At 38.5% G+C, this 15,649-nt stretch overlaps 1 protein-coding gene across 5 annotated transcripts in view; it reads left to right on the top strand.

Moving 5' to 3' along the window:
• The window catches only part of Mbtps2 (membrane bound transcription factor peptidase, site 2), a 67,149-nt gene that overhangs the window by 37,526 nt on the left and 13,974 nt on the right, over window positions 1–15,649 (top strand). For 2 of the 5 annotated variants that reach the window (XM_076918785.1, XM_076918786.1), the window contains exons 7-12: window positions 1,569–1,749; window positions 5,079–5,173; window positions 5,489–5,684; window positions 7,997–8,072; window positions 10,140–10,358; window positions 14,931–15,016. In XM_076918785.1, the coding sequence (XP_076774900.1) occupies window positions 1,569–1,749; window positions 5,079–5,173; window positions 5,489–5,684; window positions 7,997–8,072; window positions 10,140–10,358; window positions 14,931–15,009 (846 nt within the window). In that variant the 3' untranslated portion in view covers window positions 15,010–15,016. Of the gene's footprint in view, window positions 1–1,568; window positions 1,750–5,078; window positions 5,174–5,488; window positions 5,685–7,996; window positions 8,073–10,139; window positions 13,404–14,930; window positions 15,308–15,649 lie in introns of those variants that run through there. The other 3 variants (XM_076918784.1, XM_076918787.1, XM_034485440.2) reach the window with 2 other exon arrangements.

The raw sequence follows: 15,649 nt of genomic DNA on the forward strand, positions 1-15,649 counted from the left end.
GTTTGCACAGACTTTTCTTTTTTAAAAAATTATTTTGAGACAAGGTCTGGCTGTATAGCCCTGGCTAGCCTCAGACTCAAGAGGTCTACCTGCCTGTGCTTCCCCAGTGCTGAAATTACAGGGGTGTGTCACCACACCCAACTTATTTATTTATTTTTATGGTGACAACATTTGTTTGCATTCATTAGGTACACATTTGTTCAGTTTGTTTAATTTTAAAGATTTATTTATTTATGTATTTTATGTACATGAATGCTCTGTCTTCATGAACACCAGAAGAGGGCATCAGATCCCATGATAGATGGTTGTGATCTACCATGTGGTTTGTGGAATTGAACTCAAGACCTCTGGAAGAGCAGCTGGTACTATTAACTGCTGAGCCATCTCTCCAGACCCTGTTGTTGTTGTTTGTTTTGTTTTAATTTAGAAAATAAAATTCTTTGAGAAATTTAGATAGTGTATTCTGATCATATTTACTCCTCCCCTTAACTCCTCCCAGATCTACCCCCACCTTCCTGTCATCTCCCACATGCCCCCCCCTTCCTGTCATCTCCCACATGCCCCCCCCTTCCCATTTAATTTGCTAACCCATGGACTCCAATTTGTGCTGACTAGCTATATACTTCTGGATGTGGGGCCATCCACTGAAGAGTGGTTTGTTGGTCTTTTTTTTTCCATTAAAAAGTTTGGGTGTGTTTGTTTGTTTGTTTGTTTGTTTGTTTTACTTTTAAAGTTCACTTTATGTGCATGGTTGGGTGTTTTGCCAGCGTGTATATCTGTGTACCACTTGGGTGCCTAGCACCCATGAAGGACAGAGGAGTGCATTGGATTCCCTGGAACTTGAGGTAATAGCTGTTGTGAGCCACTGTGTGTGTGCTGGTAATGGAATGACCACTGAGTCATTTCTCCCGTCCTTCATAGTGCTTTTGATCGTCATCCTTTTGTGCTGCAGGGGATCAAACTCAGGACCGAGTTCATACTAAGCCTGTGCTGAATACCCTGCTGCTTTGTTATTTTAATATTAATAATCAATAATTACGGGGGTTTTTCCTTTTGAAGTTGTGAAAACTCCATAATCATAGTGAACTGGGGAATGCAAGTCTAACTGTTTGGCTATAAATTTTGGATTTAAAGATGGGTTATTTTATGCATTAGTCAAAATATTCTGCTTTGAAGAAAACTCCAAGCTGAGTGGAAAGGAATGGAAGCATGGAGAAGGTGGTTAGAGGGAGGTGGGGCATGAACAAGTTAAAAATACATTGTGTGAAATTCTCAAAGAGCTAATAAAACTGTTTAAGAGTATTCCACTTGAGCTGGGCGGTGGTGGTGCACGCCTTTAATCCCAGCACTTGGGAGGCAGAGGCAGGCGGATTTCTGAGTTCGAGGCCAGCCTGGTCTACTGAGTGAGTTCCAGGACCTCCAGGGCTACACAGAGAAACCCTGTCTCAAAAAACCAAAAGAGTACTCCACTTTTAATTAGTGCAGTGTCTATTATTGTGGCTTATATAGATTGATTATAGCTTGCTGTTTATTATACATTGTCTGCTTTGATTTTCCTTCCTCCCAAGGACTCACCTGCCATTGGACCCAGAGGCCTTTTTGTGGGAGACCTTGTTACTCATCTACAGGATTGTCCCGTTACTAATGTGCAAGATTGGAATGAATGTTTAGACACCATTGCATCTGAGCCCCAAATTGGGTACTGTATAAGTGCATCAACGTTACAACAGTTAAGCTTTCCAGTTAGAGGTGTGTGCATTTTCTTGCTATAACACAATGCTTCAAGTACTAGTCCCTTCCATTACTGATCCTGAGATGATATCTATAGATTTATTTTGTTCCAGTTTTTTAAAGCAAGTAACTAAAGTAAGTAGGTACAAATTAATAGATATTCTTCTTGGTGTGCTGGATATTTGTTTCCTTTATTATATATTGTTGAACTTCTAATTTCTTTTATAATATTATAAAATTATAATATTATAATTCTAATATATAATTAGGATTCTAATTATATAATATATATAAAATATATAATTCTAATATTCTTTCTGCTTTCAAAACAGTTTTGTTCAGGCTGGATATATAACTCAGTGGTATAAGATTTATATAATGTGTACAATGACCTGAGTTCCATTTCTAGTACAACTGAAAAATAAAAATTTTTAAAATATGAAAAATCAACATCTAAGCTCAGTGGTATGGACTCTGTGTGTGTAACTCAGTAGTAGGGTGTTTGCCTCCCTGTGCATGAGGTGCAAGGTTCAATCCACACTTCAACCAAAAACAAAACTAAAAATCAAAACAACCATCAACTCTAATTGATGAATTACACTTGAGTGAGTACTCCAGTATAGTATGATCTTTATACATATATAGACACATAGTTTTATCTAAATTTAACTCTAATTTTAAAACACATTTTAAAAATTATAGGCGGTGGTGGCGCACGCCTATAATCCCAGCACTTGGGAGGCAGAGGCAGGTGGATTTCTGAGTTCGAGGCCAGCCTGGTCTACAGAGTGAGTTCCAGGACAGCCAGGACTACAGAGAAACCCTGTCTCGAAAAACCAAAAAAAAAAAAAAAAAAAGTTTTGAGGTTATAGTATACTTACAACATTTCTCTCTTTCCTCCCTCCAAACCCTCCCATATACCCCTCTCCATTTTCATTCAACATCATGGCTTATTTTTTTCACTAATATTGTGTGCATATATGTATATGTTTATAAATATATATTTTATATATAATTGTTCAGTCATATACTGTTACTTGTATGTACATTTTCAGGGCTGACCATTCAGCACTGGACAACCAGTTGATGTACTTTTCCCTGGGGGAGACAATCTCAGCTATGCAGCTATGCGTAATATTTTAAACATAACAAGAAGCGATTTTTTTGCTAAAGCATTTTTCCCTTTGGTGCTGGATGAACACTGATGAAACTTGTATATGCTACTGTGTGAACAGATAACAAACTAATAGCTAACATCCAAGGAAATGGGATCAGTGCACAAGCATTCTATAATAATACACAGACATGCAATAAGGAAAGATGAAAACAAATCCAAGGATATTGGGAAACAAAAGACCCTCTGCACATTTAGAAGAATCTCTTCCCTTTTCTTGCTAAAATATACCTTAACAGAGGCAGTTCTAGTAGTTATATGAGGATGCTATAACATGTTCAAATATATCTGGTGTAGCGTTCTTTAGTGTGTATTTTATATAGCAGTAATCTAGGGAGGTTACCTTGACTTCCAAAAAGACCTGAGAATTGGGTTTGTTTTCTTGTACAGCAGGTGAAATGGCTGAAGCAAGTTTCTTCTGAGAACCTGCTACATTTATTTAACTCTGAAAAGGTTGCCTCCCAAATTCTTTTCAGATTTAGTCTTCTGTATATCCATCAGTCTTTTATTATAAGACATTTTTATATTTCTTTATTGTGTACGTGTATGTATGTGTTGGGGTAGGGGTATTGCACGCTCTTGGAAGACAGAGGACAACATTGTGAAGCTGTGTTGCTTCTTCCAATTTGTGTGGATTCTGGGAATGGAACTCAGATCATCAGGCTCTCATAGCTGGGAGACAAGCATCTTTACTGTCTAAGCTGTTTCAACAGCCCCTACCCTAAGTTTTTATACTTTAGGATTTTTGTGAGTTTTATTGTATTGTTATGCTTTTTAAATCTCTACAGCTCACCACAGTCCCTGTTGTTTTTTAAATGTCATGTGTTTATGGAGTCACTTGTTTTCTCAAATTTTACATAGTCTGTCATTTTCAAGCTTGGTTTGATTCAGTAGTCTTTCTCTCACATCTTTCTTAGCTTCTCCTTTTGTCCCCCTCTCTTCTTCCTTCATCTCTCTCTGTCTCCCCCTCCCACCCCCTCTCTTTCTTTTCATCTCCTTTCCTTCCTTCCTTCCTTCAAAATATTTCACAGGTAATGCTTGGTACTTTGTTTTGTATTATCGAGAGATGTCAGATGTCTGGTGTTCTCTTGTTTTTATTATTTTTTGGTTTTTTGAGACAGGGTTTCTCTGTGTAGCCCTGGCTGTCCTGGAACTCACTCTGTAGACCAGGCTGGCCTTGAACTCAGAGATCCTCCTGCCTCTGCCTCCCAAGTGCTAGGATTAAAGGCGTGTGCCACCACTGCCTGGCAGCGGCGGCAGCGGTCTGCGGCGGCTGCTGCTGCTGCTGCTGCTGCTGCTGCTGCTACTGCTACTACTATTATTATTATTATTACTATTATTGAACAATATGATTCTTTAAGGTTGAAACATTTGCCAGAGGTCCTTACTCCCACAAATCACTTTTCAGAAGTCCATAGGCCCTTCTTTACTGTACCTCAGGAAGAGGCTAGAGTTACTATCACAGAATCTAAAAACTCAGTCTAGCATTAGCTTTATGGGTAGGTCAGTTTATAAAGACAACTACTAACCTGAACTAAGTGCAGCTGTTTTTTTTCTTTTGTTTTTGTTGGATGTTTTTTTTTTTTTAATTTTACTTACTCACTTTATATCCCTCTCACTGCCTCTCTCCCAGTCACCTCCTCCCACAATTCTTCCCCCATCTCCCATCCCCCATCCCCTCCTCTCAGCAGGTTATGTTCTTCTTCTTGTTTTTCTTTTTCCTTTTTTTTTTTTGGACAGGATCTCACATAGGCCAAATTTGTCTTGAACTCAATCCATAGTTAAAGATGAGCTTAAACTTCTGGTCCTTCTGCCTTTACCTCCTATGTGCTGGGTGAAATCCTGAATCAAATCAAGCCTCTAAATATATGTATGTGCCACCTTGCCTGTTTTATAGGATGCCAACAGTCAAACCCACAGTTCCACATGTACTACAGAAATACCACAACAAAGCTATCCTAACACCAAGCACCTGAGTGCAACTTTTTGTTTCAAATTGGGTACCCTTTTAGTATTATAAAATCAGACTATAGCCTGTAGCTGTCTAAGTAGATCCTGCATTATCTGTTGCTTTCAGATATATTCTACTTACTGTTTTTGTCTTTTAAAAGCAGAATTTTTATTGCAAGTGTACTTCTATGTAACCCATGCTAAGTACTGTGTTTCTCTTTAGCATACAAACGACTAGATGGTTCTACCGAATGCTGTAACAATCACAGCCTCACAGATGTGTGCTTTTCCTACAGAAATAATTTTAATAAGCGTTTGGTAAGTTGTCCCAAAGTCAATCTTACTTGCCTGATATGATTATTAAAATAAATATAAAAAGCTAAAACATAGCTTTATCTACTTTGTGTCATTTAATTAACACCTCCATGTTTCAGATGCCACATCTGAAAATGCATAGTGGTATGATATCCTATATAGCAAAACATGGAATATTGAAATTTAATTTATAGTAGGTGCACATTAATAAATAGCATGTTTTAATATCAAGATCATTCCTAATCTGCTGGGTGACAAGAAAAGCATGAAGAAATGCAAGCAAATACTTTTTAACATTGACTAATATTGTATTTTTAGCATACATGTCTGCCTGCCCGGAAAGCAGTTGAAGCTACTCAAGTTTGTCGAAGCAATAAAGATTGCAAAAGCAACTCAGGTTCAAGCTTCTGTATAGTACCATCCTTGGAAACTCACACTCGATTAATAAAAGTGAAACATCCCCCACAAATTGATATGCTTTATGTCGGGCACCCACTGCATCTTCACTACACAGGTAGGTACTATTTGGTAGCTCTTCAAGTCATTAGAATCACATATGTTCTCAGTTGCTTTGATCCATTTAGTATAAATTCGGCCAGTTATCAAAATTTTATTAACTTGTTTTAAGCATTAAGTGGAATTAAAGTAAAAGAAAAATAACCAGCCTGTGGAGAATGACACTCGTTTTTCTCTTCCCAATAATTTTTGCCCAAGTCAGATAGATAATCTCTCAGATGTTTTCCAAGAGATCACAAAATGTATCCAACTTCTCCAAAACAGTGGCAAGAGCCGCATGCTCTTGTTATTACCAGAATATATATATTGCATGGCCCATGAATGTTTTGTCTTTTGAGACAGGGTCTCATGCAGCCAAGACTGGCCTCAAACTCTCTGTACTACTGCAGACAGTCTTGACTTGCTGATCTTCCTGGGTGCTGGGGTTATAGGGGCTACACCACTACTCCCTGTTTTATATGCTGGTCCTGGGAATAAAACCTAGGGCTTCATGCATCCTAGGTAACCACTCTACCACCTGAGCTTTATCCCCAGCCCAACATGAATAATTTTATCACAATCATTTCATAGTGACATGTTGATTGTACTAAATATATAACTTCTCCACATTACTGAATATTATATAGTCCAACTCTTTTTATTGTATAGGATTCCATATGTTACTTTTGAAAAATAGCTTACTATTTTTCAAAAGTAACATATACTTACTTAAAGTATATAATTTGGTACTTTTCAGTATATCCAGAGGTGTGCAAGTATCACTCCCTATGTCTGCCCAACATCCCTCGCCCATGGTACCACTGATATGCTTTCTGTTTCTATCATGGCTGACCATAGTTTATTTTTTCATTTATCAATAGATGAATGTTTATATTTTATGTTCTTCTTTAAAAAGCATTACTTTGTGTTTATTTTGCTTTTGTTTTTAGACAGAGACTCACAATGTTGCCCTGGCTGGCCTGGAGCATGCTACATAGCCAGACTCACCTCAAACTCATAGAACTATGCCTGTGGCTGCCTCCTGAGTGTCAAGACTACACACACACACTACCACACAAAACACTACTTATAGTCTTTGGGTTGTTTTTTTTAAGACAGGGCCTCACTCTGTAGCCCTGGCTATCCTGGAACTCACTTTGTAGACCAGGCTGGCCTCCAACTCAAGAGTTCTGCATCTGCCCCTCTGCCCCTCTGCCCCTCTGCCCCTCTGCCCCTCTGCCCCTCTGCCCCCCAGGTACTGGTATTAAAGGTGTGTGCCACAATGCCTGGCTTGCTTTATAGTTATATAGTAAGAGACACCTGCATCATTTTCCTTGTTTATTGATTTGATGTTAAGTGTGACTCCAGAATGCAGCTATTGAGTAAAATCTCAATAAATGAAGAGATGGTTCTGATTGGGTTTAATTTAGTAATGTGGACTGTGAGTTTTACCTAGATTCATTTTATATGCTTTGGACCAAAACAGGGTTGTGGAGACTACAGAGTACAGGGAGTTTAACTCATATTAATCTTTATCTTAGCACTAAAGAAGCAGTCTTAAATAGCATAATAATTGGAGCAAATGCAATTTTTAGAATACATCTCTTTTAAAGGCTAAGAATACTTTTGAAATAACTAAATTTTCAAGTCACACTTGGGTATGTAGTGTGCTTTATTTTAGCTATAACCTCAAAACCTAACTGTACATTAGGACCTGAGTTTTTTCGTTATAATATTTTTAGTGTATGTTTGATAATACTGCTTTCTTTTCTTCCCTCACTACCTCTTTTTTTGGTTTTTTTTGTTGTTGTTGTTTTTGTTTTGAGACTTCATACTGTATAGCCCTGGCTGGCCTAGAACTTGCTATATAGATCAGGCTAGACTCTCAAAGATTCTTCTGCCTCTGCTTCCCAAGTAATGGAATTAATGGAATTAAAGGTCTGGTTCTGATTTCATTCATACATACATACATACATACACACATACATATGTACATACATACATATATATACACACACATACATATGTACATACATACATACATATACACACACACACATATGTACATACATACATATATATACACACACACATACATATGTACATACATACGTACATATATATACACACACATACATATGTACATACATACATACATATACACACACATACATCCATGTGGTATATAGCATGCTTACACATGGTGTAGGGAAGGTTTGCTCAGGCATTTTAATAGAGTAGTATAATTTTTGACTGTATGGTAAATTTATAATGTTGTTACTTATTGTGCTATGAATAATATTTATTATTTTTTGTTTTTTTCATTTTTAGTGAGCATTACAAGTTTTATCCCACGTTTCAACTTTCTAAGCATAGATCTACCAGTGATTGTGGAGACATTTGTCAAGTATCCTTTCTGGTTTGAAAAATGCTTTAAAAGTATGTTGTTTGTAGCATTATCCGGTTTACCCCAAATAGAGCATTACAAAGCCTTATCATTTAATTGCTTACAACTGAAAAAGAGACCTTAAAGATGAAAGAGGTCAGGTTTTACATATGAGGGGAAAGTCAGTGAAGAAAACTCCATCAGCTACAGACAAAGGTTAGGATACAGAAAGGAGGATCTTGTCGGAAGAGTAGCTGGCATCACAGTAGCCTGGCTGCTTGGAAGCACCTGAAGCACACAGAGAGGACAGGCTCTTCACAGAAGCTTCCTTGCCACCAAAACTGTCTCCACTGCTCTGCTAGCTCAGAATTCAGGGGACAGTCTTCAGCCAATGTACCTCAGGTATGTCTGTGCACCATGTGCATGCAGTGCCCACAGAGGCCAGAAGAGGGTGACAGAAATGAGTTGCATATGATTGTGACCTGTCATGTGGGTACTTTAATGGAACCCAGGTCCTCTGCAAGAGCAACCAGTGCTCTGCTGAGCCATCTCTGTAGCCCCACAAAAGCATATAGTTTTACAGGAAATATAATGGACATATATAAACAAAGCCTTTTTCAAAAGGATGCAGAAAGGAAAGAACCCTTATACAACTTGAGAATTGAATTTATAAGAAGTTAGTAGTTGTTGAACCTTCAGTTAAGTTGTGAGATGATGGATTCTGCCCAACTTAAGCTTATTAATAAATTTTGGGTAACTGAGGGATAAGCCTTAATACAGAAACCCATTCCACTGTCTTGAGGGAAGACTGCCTAAAAAAGAGCAAATCAATTTCCATTATTAAAATAAAAAATATTAATCCCAGCACTTGGGAGGCAGAGGCAGGTGGATTTCTGAGTTCAAGGCCAGCCTGGTCTACAGAGTGAGTTCCAGGACAGCCAGGGCTACACAGAGAAACCCTGTCTCGAAAAACCAAAAAAAAAAAAAAAAAAAAAAAAAAAAAGTAATTTTGGGGGGCTGAAGAGATGGCTCAGCAATTAAGAGCACCAACTGCTCTCCCGGTGTACCAGGTTCCATTTCCAGAATCCACATAGTGGCTTACAACCATCTGTAGCTCTCATTCCAGGGGATCCAAACATCTGTTCTGACCTCCATGAACTTCTTGCATGCATTTGGTACACATTTACACAGGCACACATATACAAATAGAATAAAAAATAAATATATTTGAAGTAAATTTGGGACTGGTGTGTTGGTGCATGCTTATGATCCTATCACTTGGGAGGCTGAAAACAAGATTATCACCAGCCTGTGCAGCAAGACCCTGTGCAGCAAGACCCAGTCTCAGAATTTAACACAACGCTAATTTAGGGGCTGACATTATAATTCAATGGTAGAACACTGCCCAGTGTGCAGGAAACCCTAAGATTGGGGGCACTTTTTTCCTTTATTTCTTAGTCCTTCTGCATTCCTTTCTCTTTGTTGTATCATTAAAGGATTACAAAAGCATAATCCTCTTAGGAATCCATTGTAGATTTGTTAGTCTGTCTTTTTGTAGTTTGCTTTTCTATTGAAAGTTTTAAATAATAGAGGTATAAGAAAGAATGTTTTGGGTTTTGTTTGCTTTTTTATATCTTTTTTTGTTGTTTTGGGTTTTTTGGTGGTGGTGGTGATAGTGGGGTGTTTTGGGGGAGTTGGTTGTTGTTGGTGGTGGTGGTGGTATTTTTTTTCTTGGTTTTGTGTTTTGTCTTGTTTTTGGAGGTAGAGTTTTTCTGTGTAGCCCTGACTGTTCTGGAACTTGATCTGCAGACCAGGCTGGCCTCTAACTGCCTTTACCTCCTGAGTGCTGGGATTAAAGGCCACCACTGCCCTGCTTTAAGTGTTTCTTGTTTGCTTTGGGTTTTTGTTGTTGTTTGATTTTTGTTTTTTTTTTTTAAATTGGGAGTGGGAGGTGTAAGAAAGAATATTAGAGACTTAAAGTAGAGAAACTTACAGTAATCTCACCTCCTAGTCTGATGTCTCCTGACTTCTCAAAAGATGATTTCGACTTTTATCTTATAGCTAGCTCCTTAACCAATCGTTACCCAGATACCTGATTTCTCTTTCTGGAGCTCTGGCTATTGTTAATGCAGTACCCTGCTTTGCCTTGGATGGTCAGTGGATTTTGAACTCTTTCCTGGATGCTACCCTTACTTCAGTGATTGGAGACAACGATGTCAAAGATCTGATAGGATTTTTCATCTTGCTTGGTGGCAGTGTACTTTTGGCTGCCAATGTGACACTGGGACTCTGGATGGTTACAGCACGGTAATATTTGCTCTCATCCAACAGAATTAAGTACAGCTACATGGTAATATCTGTTGCCATTGAAATTCTTAATAGGTATGATATATAAAGTGTTTCCTTAAAACATCGTGGCCAACCTCTTTGAGCTCCTAATATCTAGAGAATCCAAAAAATCGGTAGTAGAAGAGTGGAAGAAATGAGAAGCATAATTCTTGACTATATTCTACTTTTAAAGATTGAGAGTGCAAACTCTGAATGTTTCTTGAATAATTTTTAAACAAGTGAAAATTCATTCATGTAATACCATTTTGTGTGACTATATAGCATTTTGGAATAGTAAAAGGAAAAGCAGAATCTGGTAGGAAAACGTGTGTGTGCGTGTGTGTGTGTGTGTGTGTGTGTGTGTATGTGCGCATCTGTATGTGTTCTACTAGTGTTTGAAACCAGGCCTTACTTATGCTACTCACGCTAAGCTTGCCTGTCCCAGGTAAAATTTACTGCAAAGTGCCATTAAGATGATGTGGTGGTACATACCTATAATCCCAACACTTGCCTATATGTGTTTGGAAGGCTAGGGCATAAGGATCATGAATTCAAGGCCATCATCTTTAGCTACATAGTAGGTTCCAGACCAGCACTGGCCATATAGCAAGACCCTGTCATGGTGTGCATACATGTGCGCACACGCACACGCACACGCACACGCACACACACACACACACACACACACACGCACACACAATCATTATTAATGATTTGAGGGAGGCTAGACCTTGGTTAAATGGGAGATAGAGCAAGTGCTCTTGGTTTTGTAACTCTTGTCTTTATCTTGTTTGAAAAGTATTTTAAAGTTTAATGGTGTATTATTCTATACTCTGATTGTAATTCTATGAAAGTATCTGCTACCATGAAAGCAAAAACTCTGTTCAAGTGATACCAAGTAAATGAACAATGTTGAAAGTAGATAAGGCCTGTGATATGATAAGACAGTTTGTCACACAAGTATTGCCCTTTTCAGGTATAGGTCCACACTCTTTACAACATCCTGGCCTTGTTATATATAAATATGCTGCAGGAAGGATCTCTTACAGCAGCATGTGAGCTCAGGCAGTTAGAGGTGAACTTGAGAACTAAGCTGAGTCCTCTAACAGATCACAGAACTTCAGCAAATCTGCTTACCACTTCCTAGAGCTTAGCAGCTTAGAACTCTTCCAGGGTAGACCTTCTTGTGCTGCAAGAACATTCAACCCTGAGCCATACTGTCCTCACCAGCACCTAGTATGTTTCTCTCTGTTGGCGGGGTTAAACACCTAAGCTTTGCTTTCCATCTCCCCCTAAGCTACCTCTGTGAATACACAAAAGACTTGCTAGTCTAGTGATAATAGCTGCACAAACTAAGATTTCCCAGAATCTACAAACAGACATTTGAGCTCTAAAGAACCACAATTGGTCTTGCAGGGTAGCAGTTCAATCCTGGGAAATTCAGAAAGTCATCTGGCTGATGTGACGCTGTTAGTCTTAAGAATATATATGCACATACTGTTTCTGTCATGAAAAATACATATTTCACGAAACACACACATTAGAGGTAACAAAAGGCAATGATTCATTCATTAATAGGCAGATATATACCTCCCTCCTGAACTAAGGTACTTCATAAGGTTACCTTTTTCAGAACATTAGTTCTCTTAAGCGCCTAAAACTTTTAAATCAATTTTTAGAAATTTTTTAGACTTTATTACAAATTTGCCTTCATTCTTTAATAGGAATCATACACTGAATATCATTTTGAGATTTTATTAGTGATGGGCCACTAGTTACTAATAGTACTAAAGTCATACAAATTACTAACTTTTATCACAGAAAATATCACATTGTTGTCTTCTAAGATCACTCAGGACCAAAATGTACCTGCATACTAAAAATGCACAGACCTTTTCAGGTAAAGCTTAGAGAATGCCATGAAATACTCAACAAAATTAACTTCATCGTATGCACTAAGCAGTCTACTAATGAAAATGTATGTGTGTGAATCATTTTTTCAATACTGAGGAAAGCAATGTTTGGTGTGGTAGTTACAGAACCCAGGACCTCACACATGCTAGCAAGTATTCTACTAAACTATGTCCATAGACCATGAAAATATTTTAATAAGAGGAAAGTCTATTCATTAACTTCATTTTCTGAGTGAAGGCAACAACAATACAAAACCTCATTTTATATTAGCTGCTGAACACCTCTGCCAGCTAATCTTTAGGGTCCGGGTTTGGGAGCTTCTCTCCTGGAAGTCCAGCAGATTCATATGCAAATGGCCTCATTACTAAAGAAAGGAGATGTTACATATTGTCTCTTCAGCTTCACTGTGGGCTCCTTACCTCCCTGCATAGTGCATGAGCTATCAGAAGTGCTTAATGTGCTTGAATGGATGATGATTAGTGTTATTTATGGATAGAAAAAGCATGCTTCTATTTAAGCTGTAAAAAGGATTGTTGAATATTTACTGTAAATATATGTTGACATAGTAAAGCTTGGAATGTCTTATGTCCCTGGTGTATTATCATCTTTATGGAAAAGGTTCATTTTGATTTCTGTAGAGCAATTAGAAAAACAAATTATATTGGAAAAATGAATTATGTTGGTGATTTGAAGAAGTATCTGTGTGTTGTCTCTTTGTTCAACAATGAAACTTTATTCTCAGTGTTCCTATTCTGCATTGTTTACATTCTTAAGGTTTTTATTTTAATCATCCATAAATGTAAAAAAAATGTATATTATTTTTAGCATCTCAGTTTGAAGAGACACACAGTTAAACTTGACTTTTTGATAAACACTTCTAGGTCATTGTCTGTGCTAACAGCAAATTGTAAACATACGCTTCATAGTGATGTGGCTTTTTGTCAACATTGTGTCCTCGGTATTTATTGAGCAGCCACATACTAGTGGCACACAGATTGTTATTTTTCAATAACTTTTGATTGAGCTGTAATTCATTTTAAGGCTTTAATTTGATTTTATAATTGTCAGAATTGTGATGTCTAGCAATAAAAGAACAAATGTAAACCAGCATTTTACATTTATCATCTTCTGTATCATAGTTTTTACACTTGACCTTAGCCAAAAGGCCAAGAAGCAATTGTCTTTTTAGTATACTTTTTTCCTGTAGAAATGTCTCACATAGAGTAAGATTCTAAAAGTGACCTTCAATTTCCATTTATATTATTTGTATATGACAGTTGTTACAGGCCTCAGAAAGAAATCTTTTAAGTGAGCTGCCTTTGTTTATAATTTTGGAAATGTTCACTTTAAGGAAAGAGAACTGCCACATTTGATTAGTGGTGTGTGTGTGTATCTGTCTGTCTGGTGTTAATATTATACTAATATATTTAAATCATAGTATTACAAAAGTATGTATGTAAAAGGAGGCTGCATGTGCATGTAGAGGCCAGAGGAAGACATCGGATGCCCTTCTGTATGACTCTTCACCTTATTCCCTGAAGACAAGGTTTCTTACTCAATCTGGAGCTAAGCTGGTAGCCAGCAATCCTCAGAGATCCCTTTCTGCACCCTCAACAAGCACTTGAGTTAAAGCTGTGCATGGCCATATCCAACTTAAGTAGGTGCCGGGGTCTGAGGTCAGATGCTTGTGCTTCCATAGAAACCGCTCTAACCTACAAAGTCATTGTTAGCATTTTGTCTAGGCTCTGCTCCACGGTTACCTGGCAACAGCCAGGTGTGCCTAAGTCACTATAAGAGGCTGCTGATTTGCCTTCCTGTTCTCCCTTTGTCCTCTCTCCCTTCCCCATCTCTCCCCATTCCCTTCCCCCCTCTCTCCACGTGCTCATGGCTGGTCTCTACTCCTCCCCTCCTGCCTCCCCGCCTCCCTCTGCCTTTCTTTGTCTGTACTACCCTCTCAACTCCCCTCCTCTTGTCCTGAATGTACAATACCCTCCAGTGGCTGGTCCCTCAGGGGGAAGGGGGGAAGGGATGCCTCAGCATGGGCCCACAGAGCCACCATGGTATCCCTTCCCCCATACCTGACTATACCTCCACCAAGGTATCCCTTCTCCCTCTCTCCCTATCTTTTTATAAAACACAATAATCATCTCTCCAGCCCATCATTAGTGTTTGGCACAATTGTTCGCCAGGTTTATTTGTGCTTTTAGGAATTCTTGCAAGAAAGCATTTAGTAGTTTGCTAGTGGTGGCACCAGCCTGTAATCTCAGTGCTTGGAAAGTAGAGGCAGAAAAATCAGGAATTAGCTTAGCTTACTGCTTTTCATCATTCAGTATTGAATTTATTTGGGGTACAGTGGGTCTAGGGATCCAACCGAAGGTCCTAGTACTAGTCTTGTGCTCCATCTCTCCCCTACCTGGACTCAGTATTTTCATAAAGGCCTTATAACGTGGCCTGGAACCCACAGAGACCTGCCTGTCTTAGCCTACCATGCTCTAGGAATAAAGGTGTGGACCACTACTCCCAGCAATTTATTCTCTTTTCTAGGTCCCTGACATTTAGACCTCATCCATGGCATTCCTTTCTTATGTTTCAACCACTTTGTTTCATAACTTTAATGGCTTATTTATGTCTTTTTAGGTTTTATATGTCACCAGCCACCTACAATGCAGGGAGCACTGTGCAATTTCATGCACTTCTCCTTTATGGAAATACCTAGCAAAAAGGTTAGTAATCAGAAGTTTGTTTGGCAGCTGTACAAGTGGAACAAAATACAATTATGTAATCTGGGAGACTTGTAGAAAAATATCCTCACACTAAAAATAGAGATGCAGTTGATTATATAGGAAAGGTTAATGAAAATAGTGATTTATTGAAGAAGGATATATATATATAAACTAATAAGCTATGCTTTCAACTTGGCTGTGTATTAAGTATTTCCTTGTGTTATTAATATTCTAATGTTACTTCAATAGCAATATCATATGGCTGTGTTAAATATAACATAGTTTATACAATTCCTGTTATTTCTTTTTTCTTTTATCTTTTTTATTGGATATTTTATTAATATTTCAGATGTGATCCCCATTCCCCACCCACCCAGGAACCCCCTATCCCACACCCCTCCTCCTGCCTCTATGAGGATGTGCCCTCACCCAGCCCCCACTCCCACCTCCCCATCCTCAAATTCCCCCACACTGGGCATCCAGCCTTCACAGGACCAAGGATCTCCTCTCCCACCTATGCCTAACAAGGCCATCCTCCCCTACATATACAGATGGAGCCATGGGTCCCTCCCTATGTGCTCCCAGGCTGGTGGTTTAGACCCTGGGAGCTCTGGTTGGTTGGTATTGTTGCTC

The sequence above is a fragment of the Arvicanthis niloticus genome, chromosome X (genome assembly GCF_011762505.2).
Source record: "Arvicanthis niloticus isolate mArvNil1 chromosome X, mArvNil1.pat.X, whole genome shotgun sequence".
NCBI classification, from domain to species: Eukaryota; Metazoa; Chordata; class Mammalia; order Rodentia; family Muridae; genus Arvicanthis; species Arvicanthis niloticus.